The sequence below is a fragment of the Crocuta crocuta genome, unplaced genomic scaffold (assembly GCF_008692635.1).
Source record: "Crocuta crocuta isolate KB4526 unplaced genomic scaffold, BGI_CrCroc_1.0 scaffold830, whole genome shotgun sequence".
NCBI lineage: Eukaryota > Metazoa > Chordata > Mammalia > Carnivora > Hyaenidae > Crocuta > Crocuta crocuta.
The window spans coordinates 1,488,364-1,498,723 of NW_027531513.1; the positions used below are offsets into that span (position 1 = coordinate 1,488,364).

The window sequence follows — 10,360 nt, forward strand, 5'->3', positions numbered from 1 at the left end:
GCAGGGATAAGGGTTGGCTGGGGTAGAAGATTCAATAAACTGCATTCCTTCCTCAGGACCTTGGGTACTTGTTACTGAGTGTGACTTGCTATTTTTTTCCTTCTCAGCAGAGATGTCAGGTACTTTGTATTCTGCTGTGACCAGGTGAACAAGAGAGAAAAAGGATATAAGGGGGAATTAGATTTGCCCTGGTATTTCACATGCAGCTGTGTAATTAGATAGTTTTTTTTGCAGGAACGGTGTGTGTGTGTGTGTGTGTAGGAGAGAGAAAAAAAACACATGTATATCCTTCATGGAACAGAGATAGCAATCACTGCAGATGAAAAATACCTTAGCCTTCCCTTTATTTTTTCTTCTAGGTATTCTGAGCCCTGAAGGATCAAATCTGATAGCCCCACCTCAAGTAACATTGGCCTTTCTAAAAACATAGGTCCTTTGTAACTTGTTTCATAGTGAATATTGTGTTCTTGTTATCTCTGAGGTGTTACTGCTTTATTTTTATCTATTAAATACAATTTTGAATATGCCTTTCCCTATGCAAAAGGGGGTGAGTGAAAAAGAAGGAAATGAAGTTTGTGAGCACCTCCCCGGTGGGGGGACTGGCCTTACCTTCCTGAATTGTCCTTGTCCAGAAATCCACAGGGGTGGACACTTGTGGTCCCTGGCCTTGAGGTCAGTGACTCCATAGGAAACCTGTAACACCCTCCAGCCAGTAGCCCCCTTAGCAAACAGGTGGCCAAAGGTTGGGTGCCATTATTTCTTGAAATTTCCTCCACGAAGAATTTAAATAGTAATTGTAGCTGCTCGGATAGTGCAGGTACCTTCCTGACATTTCTCTTCTGAAAGCTTTTATCTCACTTATAGAACAACTCTGAAGTGGGTCCCCTTATTGTGCTGACTTTCCAGGCTCAGGGAACCACACACTTAGAAAGTAGCAGAGTCAGATTCCTAGATTCCAGATCTGTTTTTAAGCACGTTTCCTCATCTGAACCCTGACCCAAATGCCCCGTGGGTGGTGTTCTGGGAGTAAGCAGAGGAGTGGTCTAGGCACTGATGCCAGAGCTGTGTGCTTATGAGGAAGTGCTGCTGACTGCTTCCAGCTGCCCAGGCTGTGGGCCTGTCTGCCATGTGCCACTGGGGAGAAATGAGACAGACGTTCTGGAAGCATGGCACACCGCTCGCTAGCAGTGGTACAGAAACACCAGAGTCAGAGATATATGTTCTCACAGTGGGACTTGTTGAAAATTGTTCTTTTTGGGAGGGCAGGGGAAGAAGGTTTCAGGTAATTCTGTTTTCGGGNGGGGGTTGTTTGTTTTCTTAATGTTTTTATTTATTTTTGAGAGAGACAGCAAATGGGAGAGAGGCAGAGGGAGAGAGGGACACATAGAATATGAAGCAGGCTCCAGGCTCTGAGCTGTCACCTCAGAGCCTGCCATGGGGCCTGAACTCACAGGCTGAGAGATCATGACCTGAGCTGAAGTTGGATGCTCAACCGACTGAGCCACCCAGGTTCCCCTGTTTTCTGATTTTGACTGGATTTCATGGTGGCATGTTTGGTTAGTTGATAGAACTTTCTGGTACATGGTGCAGTTCCCTTTGAAAAAGGGCTGGGCTTTTGAGAATACACATACTGAGGCAGGCTTTGGGAGAAAGGACAGTGGTAACTCGGTAGCTGGCGGTGGGAAGCATTGTACAGTAGAGAAGAAGCAGAGAAAGAATGCCCACAGTTAAGGATTCAAAGCTAGGAAGAGTGGGCAAGAGGCTGGCTGGAGAAGGGGGTGGATGGGCCAGAGAGGTGAGATGGATCACGTATGCTTCAGCTCCTAGGAGCATAAATGCACTGGCATGATTTGGAGCCTGTTTCTCTATCTGGCCACACTAGTGGAGGAAGATTATTTTAGTAGTAGTATTTTGGTTTCCTATAAAGAAACATTCGGGAGAAATTGTCTGTGGTTGTCCAGCTGTCGTCCAGATGAAGGAAAGGCAGATCTGGAAACAGCAGAGAACTTGGCAAAACAGTTTATATGTGAAATGTTGTATTCTGACCTTCCCTGTTCCCACCACTTCTTTCCCAGCTCTTGGGTAGGTTTTTCAAGTCCTTGAATGTGTACAAATCCCATCACATCTTAGCATGTTGGCCATCCTCTCTCAGGCATTGCAATCCTCTTAGTGTTTAGATGTTCAGGAAATGAACACCGCATAGTTTACCCTTTCAAGCTCGTTGTGATGCATGGAAAGCGGTCGTCTGTTTTTCTTTGTTTTTTTTTTTTTTTAGTTCTCAGACTTTGTAAAGCCTCTTGGAACAGAGGCTTAATCTCATCTCTTAGTGTTTCTATTCACATGCTACATGCTAAGTCATACAGAATCTTAGTGTATAGGTCCACTTAGTATGAGAAAAGGAACAAAATCCAAACATACAAGGTCAAACAAAACCCATTCGCAAAAAGAGAATCCTCAAAGAAGCAAATTCCACATGAACTAGCACAGAATGTGCCTGTTCCTGACCCAAACTAAGTGTTGCAGGGATTCATATGGAGGCTTGCTTGTTGGGTTTTAGGTATCATGATACCACTTACTGAGTTTTTTATAGTTTTTCTGAAAAGCTTACAAACCATTAGTAAATTGATATTCTACTCTAAGTACATGGGATAAACAGGGCTGAACCAAGGGGTTCAGGTGTGGCTCTGCCGTTCATCAGCCGTGGCGGCCCTGGGCAAGGCACAGTATCTTTGAATCTCAGTTGCCTTATCTACAAAATGGACACAATACTTACTTCATAGGTTTAGTCACTTGAGAAAATGTACGTGAAAGCATTTTGTAAATTACAGAGTGCTGTAGTAATGTGATAACTGTTGTTATTATGGCCAGTCATTTATATGGAGATGGATGATAATTGGGACTACAACAGTAGTCTCCAAGAGAAGGGAGATTATCACCAGTAGTTACATTCAGAACTAGAAGGAGTTTTTTATGTCCATAGTCTCCAACCTCTTTGATCTATAGATGATAATTCGAAGGCCAGGGAAGGTTAGACACACATGCAATTACTTCTGTTTTCTGTGGCACTCACGAGATGGGGTGAGCCTGTCGACCTGGGTGTTTCATTACACCATAGCGCTTCTAATGTGTGCTGTCCGCAGATAGCCGTAGGAACCTGGTTTTACTATTCTGGCACCATAAGGATGGCAGGTACCTGTTGCATGGGTTTCAGTTGCTAACTGTGCCTGTCCATGGTGGCCACCTTTCATTGTGCCCTGGAATCTTGGTGCAACTTAAAGCAGGTACAACTCTTAGCAGAGAGTTGACTGCATGTGTTGATATCCTTGGCCTGGCTGAGGGACACTGGTTTTATAGATTAGAAAAGATTGAGGGGATAGCCTCAAATCACAGGGTCTGTTTCTGCAGAAAGCTTGGTTGACTGCTGAGCATTCTGAAAACTGTCTTGCCTCCCTTCATGTTCCCTTTCACATGCTGTGTGTTCCTGCCATAAGCGTCTCCAGGGTTCTTCTTAGAGTACTATAAATTGTGGGTAAGACTCCTGGCCTCTTGCTTTATTAAGTTAGAGTTGGGTAGACTCCTCTACATTTCTTCTTTTCTTCCTCAGAATGTCCTTGTCCTTTCCTTTCTGCCTCAGAAGGTAAGGGTATCTTTCCTCTTGGCTATGGCTGACTGCCCCAGCCAATACCTTCAAGCCATTTTCCCACTGGCCTTTTCCTGCCTGTGCCAACTCAAGGCTGAAACCTGTGCACAGCGCATATGCTCAGCCTGCCTGGCCCAGAGCCCCTTCCCCTGGTCCTGTCGCTCCCATTGACCACCTCTACCTTCTTGTTCTTCCCTTTGCTCCTCATTCTCTAACTCCCTGTAACCTTGCTTCAGCTTTTATTACCCCAGTGACCTCCTCATTCCCATACTGGATCAATCCACATCTCTCCTTTTTCTTTTTGCAGTGTGATGCCATGCTACTCCCTTTCCTTGGTAAGTGTCTTTCTTCTCTTGGATTTTCATTCCATAGCGCTTTTGGTATCACCACTGTTTTTTCTTCTTGCTTACAGCCCCTGACCTTCCCGAGGGCTCTCTGCATAGCCACTTGCCTCTTAAATTCCTTCCCAGGTTTAAGCTGACTACAGTCTCTCTCACTATGCACCGACTCTTTCCTCAGCCTTGAGCTCTTGCTTGCTCCACATCCTTGACTACTTCTGGACATGTCACCCCTCAGTGTTGAGGTAACTCAGATTCAGTGTAGCCAGAAGGAAATGTTCAATCCTCCCCTAATCCAGCAGCCAGCTCTAAAAACCCCAGGCTTCTGCAACTCTAGCCTTTGAACCTCCCACACACATAGAGTTGGTTATGAAGAGTCCTGTGGATTAACTCTTGCATCAGTCCATTCCTTTCTGTTCCTGTTGCCTCACACTGACTAGTCCTTTGACCTGGAGAATTCCCATAACCCCCTGAGTGACCTTGCTGCTTTCAGTCTCTCTTCTTTCTACCTATTCTGACCACTGCCAGAATAATCTTCCCTAGAGCCCAACCCAGACCCAATCTTCCTCTGACTGAAAAGTCTCCAATAGTTCCCTGCTCAGGCTTAGTTCCCTCAGGGCTTCCTTCCTGCCTCACAGTCCCTTATGCTCCAGTCAGATGGTAGCACTCACTGGTGCTTTTCCTGGGACAGTCCAGTTGGTGCCTCTATTTATGTTGCTTCCCACCCCATCCCCCACACTAGGAGAGGATGTTCCCTTTCATCCCTGCCTGTTGACAGTCTTACCTGTGTTTCAGGGTCTGGTCACAATACCAGCCCCTCCTAAAGTTGTTTCTACCTGTCTTCCTAGGCAGTTGTGTCTTCCTTGTCCCCTGAACTCTTGTAGGTCTGTTTCTTTGGCCCCTGTCTGTTCTTCTGGTATCAGACTGTTTGCATATCTGTCCCATCTCCTTTGGCCAGAAACTCTCCCATCTCCCAGTCATCTCTGAATCTTCCACTGAGCAATGTTTCTTGCACAGAGTTGGAGTTGAGTGAATGGAATAAAGAACGAGTGCCTCTGGCCTTCCTTTACCTCTTCCCCACTGCTGAGTTGGAGTGGCCAGATGAATCATCAGGGTTGTGTCGTCTTCTTCTCTTGCCCCATAATCTCAGATAGATTCCCACTTCTCACCTCTTGCCCCCGCAGGGTTATTAAACCCTTCCCCGGCCTCACAACCTTTCTTACTTGGTATGCGTTCACTCTGCCTGGCTTGTTTGGAGTCTGCTCTTTGGTACTGAGTGTGGCTACACTAGTCCTAGCCTCTACCCCCATCACCTAGTATGTAACCTGGCTAATTAGAAAGCTTATTTTACCTACTTCCCCATACCAGAGGGAGCTGAAAGGGAGACTCGAAGAGTGGTGACTCATACTCTATTCACTAAGTGGCTTAAAGATTAAAAATAAAGCATTGTAAATTAGGAAGCACTTTGCAGTCTCCTTGTCTCTGCCCACAGCTGGACACTTAGGAGACTTAAAACTTCATATTTAATAGTGAAATATATTTAATATTAATATATAATGTATTAAATAGTAAAGAAGGGCCTCTTAAGATCTTAATTGAGAAAATTTTTCATTCAGCTTTTTGTAGCTTTGATGTGATATGTGGGGAAAAATATGCAAGAGGTATATTTTGAAAGATACACTTCTGTTTGAATGATATCATCATTGTCAGGGTATTTTCACATCATTCTCTCATTGACCTTGTAAAGGGAGGCATTAATTATCCCTGTGTGACAGGGGAGGTTTAGAAAGAATCCAGGTTTCTTCTAAGGTCATAGGCGATTAAGAGGCTTGGCCAGGACTAGAAGCTCAGATCTTGGGATCCTAGTCCGGTGCTTCTTCCAGTAACCCCGCATTTTCCACATTCCTGTCAGCATCCCAGATGATGAGAAATGCCTTCAAATCCTGGACCTGGCTTTAGAAAGCTAAAGGTTGACACTGGATGTATAAAAAAATCCTATCCTGTAGAATGGAGAATTGGGGGGGGGCGGGGCGGGGGAGGTGCTCATTTGAGCACTTAGCTAAACTTTAGGTTTGTTTTAACTCTAGCCCAGGACAAGATGCAGTTGCTTGAATTACCAGTGCCCTGGGGACTAAAGTAAACCTGGAGGCCCACCTCTTTAGTGCAGATTGGAATCCCTGAGGAAGAAATTACCCAAGTCTTCAGTGAGTATTGCTGCAGGGTTCCATGTGGAAAAGCCAAATATGTGATTTGTTTTCTGCCTGTAGTTAGGGAAGAGGGGTTGAGGGTGAGGAGAAGAAAAAACAGTTCTTTACCCAAAATCCATTTTGACCACTGTTACTGTCTCTACAGGATTTTTATTTCTTTTTTTTTTTTGAGATTTGTGGGAGAAGTTGAGAGTTTTAGGGTCTTGAAGAAGCCAGAAGTTCAGGAACCTCATTTTGCAAATCAAAGTAGGATTTGAGGATAATTTCTGTTCTCTTAATCTCCTCATCAGGGCGTAAACTCCTCAGTTTAGGGATCCTCGAGGTGTTTACCTGTGTACCTTTCTCCCACAATGCCTTGCAAATCAGTGCTCCCGTCAATCTAGCATTGACTTAGTATTACAGGGCCAGTGTTATACCCGAAAACCTCCCGCTAAACATCTTGTGATGGCCCAGAAGTCTCCTGAGGAGATTGTTCGAGCTATGAACTCACACCTCCCCTCGCTGTGGCCGGAGTGACTTTGTCTCACTTGCACGCCGTGGCCGGCTGGGCCGCCGCCGCGTGGTTGGCGCCCGCGCAGTGGGGACGCCGCGTGCACCTAGGTGCGCGGCCCCGGTGGCCGCGTTGTCTCCGCGGACGCTGAGGAGTGGATGAGTCGCCCCGGCCGGGGACCTGCGGGGCTCCTCACCCGCCCGGGCCGCCTCCTTTTCATGTGATAGTAATCGGAGACTTTTCCGTTACATGAGGCTCTCAACAAAAGATTGTAATTCCAGCAGCTTTGTTTGGGAAGGTACCACCGCGGCGGGCGCGTCCTGGGCCCGGCCCGGGGGTCCGCGGCCTCGGCACTGCGGAGGCGGCTCGGGCCATGCCGGGGCCGCCTGTGAGTGTGGGGCTGCCGCCCGGCCGGCGTCCCCCGCGCCCCTCCTCGTGGTACAGCCTGCGTTTCCCCTACAATGCTGTTATGCTAATCAGGTGACATCACCGCCCAGCGCACGGAGAGTGGCTCCTGATTAAATTACAGACCGGCGGNGGAGGTGTGTGTACTGCTCCCGTGAGCTCCTGTGTTTGGCGATCGGGGCATGCTTAGGATTGGCCATATTTAAAAAAAATTTTTAAAGTGGGACTTGCACCTCCTTTCTTTCCTCCCTCCGTCCTCCCGCCCCTCCTCGGCAATTTATTTCACGCTTCTAGTCGAGAGCCACAAAAGGAAGGAAAACAACAAGGAATTAGATGCGTGAGTGGTAACTCCTGGCCGGGCTACGGTGGACCCTACTGCAGCCCGCTTCCTATCAGATCAGCTTGCTGGACTTTCAGACCGGAATGGGGCTTGCCTGAGGTCCAGCCCTCTTTACAGGGACCGGGAGCCAAGCCGTGCGGAAGCTGCTGTGTGTTGGATGGGGGTAGGAGGGGGCCGGAGCGGGATTTCCACCGTGCAGCCCGCCGGGGCGTTACGCCGGGCATAATGGAATTGCAGAGGACGTCTAGCATCTCAGGGCCGCTGTCGCCAGCTTACACGGGGCAGGTGCCTTACAACTACAACCAGCTGGAAGGGAGATTCAAGCAGCTACAAGGTAAGCCGCCCTCCCGAAGGCCGGGCCTGTCGTGGGGCTGCGCCTACGGGGGTTCCGAGGTTTTATTTGTGCCATATGGTACGTGACCCTAATGAAGACGGGCCGCCGCACGGCCCAGCCCCAAAGCCTCTGGTTGGCTGCGAGCACCCCATTCACTGCTTAAAAGAGACACTTTCCCACTCTCTACTCTAGAAAAGCCTCCATTTGGAGCCCCATTCTCTCTCTCCCCCTCTCTCCCTCTCCCCCTCTCTCCCTCTCTCCCTCTCCCCCTCTCTCCCTCTCTCCTCCCTCCCCCCCTTACCCCAGTATCCTTTTGACTTTCTTGGTTGTCAGGTATCTGCTGCTCACTGCACACACCTTTTCTGTCCTTTTAGCCATCTTTGCAGCTCAGTAGATCAATGCTAATAGACCTGTTAGTATGCAAGCATTAGATTCCGGGTTGCTCGTCTCCCAGCCCCCCAGCTTCTTACCTCTGGGAATCCTAAAGGTGTAAAAGTGCACTGCTTGACACCCAGTCCTGTAGAACAATAGCAAAGGGGAGGAGGGAGTGGTCTTTTTGTTCCTAAGCCTTGGGTAAATTACAGTTTTGATTCTGAAGCTTAATTTTAACTCTTTTGATGTATTGTGTTGGGGAGAGCCTTTCCCATCAATTTAGTAGGCTGTGTAATTTATAATGAAAGCCAGTTATTGTCATTCCAATGCTATGGGTTGGATTAGTTGGATCAATTATAGGTTTCTTGGCGTCTATATTAGTCTGAAATAATTGAATGAATCCAGTATTTTACCGCACATATTTTTATGGAGAGTGGGGTCCTGTGTGCAGCAGTGTGTGGGATGATGGGCCTGCAGCCCACTGCTGGGGTGGCCCCTGCATCCCTTGGCTGTCCCTGCCCAAGCAGCAGGCCTGGCTGGCGGTTTCTCAGAGCTAGTACATGAAAAAGAACTAATAACTGAAAACAGAACTCCTTCCGTTTGGAAGCCCCTGGAATCAGTAGTAGGCCAGGAATGATTCTAATGCTGTGAAAAAGTGGCCTTCGCACACTGTATGTTTCTTATTTTAACTCTTCTTGGTGCCACAAATGTGGTTCCTGTGAGGAGGAGGAAGGAAGGAAGCAGCTCAATCCTAGAATGTTTTCATTGGGAAGGGGAGGGAGGATATATTTCATTCACAGGTTTATTTGTCTTGTGAAATAGTTGACAGTAATGACACTTTTCTGGAAAACAAGAGGCAGAACAGGACGTGGTTTTAAACATTTGCTAGTCTGTGCTGCATTCCTGGGTCGGTTAGCTAAGAGGAAGCTTCACTCCCCCCAGGGAGTGGTTATGTGTCTTTGCTGCATGCCCCTTAAGCTCTTCGAAGGTGGACTTTGCTTTTTGGGAAAACTTGGGTTGGAGGCACAGGAGGTAGGGGACATTAGCAAATGGTAAAGAAAAAAATGGTGGTGTGTCTCTTAATCTTCTGGGTCTGTGCTGGAAGCTCCATAGCTCTGGGTTTTAAGAATTCAGCATGCACCTCCTCTAAGCATGATGAAGTCTCCCTGCTTCATTGTGTCACCCGCTAAGGAGAAAGCACTCGATGGCAGATCCTTGATCAGAAAATCTATTACCAACATCCAGTCAGCCCACTCGTGTAGTCTCAGGAAAGAAATGCAAACCCAAGGAGATGTAAGGTGTGGGGAGCAGTGTTCTCAAAGGCCCACCCATAACAAAAAGCCGTTATCTGAAAGTTTTGAGGATGGTTGTAAAACTGCTCACTGAGAAGGGTGGAGCTTACACACAGGAAATGTCTTAAACTGTCCTCCCTGGATAGAGTAAAATTGAAATTAAAAAACCAAAATCACCACACACTCATTACTGTTTCTCAAGGAAATCCCTTCAAAAGGTGTGGGCTTTGCATTTTGTTTGCTGGCTTTTTTTTTTTTTTTAAATGACTTTTGCTCCCTAATGTAGTTCTAGATAACTTTCTTATTTCTGAATATTGTGGTTTAGGAGTTACACAAGTTTAGTGTTAGTATTTCTGTAACAGAAAACTACCCATGTTGAGAAACTGAGAAAGGGTGAATTAACTTCCAAGTATGGTGGATCCCAGGAGAATTACAAACATTGCATCCTCCTTAGTAACGTCGAATGGAACTGATTGCATTTTAAGCAACTTTAGAAGAATTTTTGCTAAAACTTGTTCCATTTCCTACCCCCAGTTTGTATTTGTAGTTCTTTCAATCATCACATCTTTGATAATATATAGATTATATCATCTGATTTAATTTTATGCATGCCTCCAAAGCTGCCCCTCTCCCCCTCCCTCATTTTTTATTCTTCTGAGTATTATCCTTCCTGGCACTTATGACCCAATATTGGTACACTGGTCCTCTGAATTGATTTTTTTAATGTCTCTTACATGAATTTATTCATTTAGCGTCTACGCCTGAGACATTTATTTCTGAGGGTACTGTGATTTCATGGGAGATATTTTTGCTGGCTTCGTATATTTTTACACTTGATCCTAAAAATTCCAGGAGGAACCAGGGGATGAGATTTGATGTTGTAGCTAAAGGAATAGAATATTAAAATGTGTTTAGTCTACTTAGTAAGCAAGTAAGTGTGAC

At 46.4% G+C, this 10,360-nt stretch overlaps 1 protein-coding gene across 2 annotated transcripts in view; it reads left to right on the forward strand.

Annotated features, from left to right (window-relative positions):
* The window catches only part of SPTBN1 (spectrin beta, non-erythrocytic 1), a 196,865-nt gene that overhangs the window by 79,259 nt on the left and 107,246 nt on the right, over positions 1-10,360 (forward strand). The window contains exon 1 of one of the 2 annotated variants that reach the window (XM_077772354.1): positions 7,217-7,754. The exons of the other annotated variant lie outside the window; for it this stretch is intronic. Within the exon in view, the coding sequence (XP_077628480.1) occupies positions 7,646-7,754 (109 nt within the window). The 5' untranslated portion in view covers positions 7,217-7,645. Of the gene's footprint in view, positions 1-7,216; positions 7,755-10,360 lie in introns of those variants that run through there. 2 annotated transcript variants of the gene reach the window in all.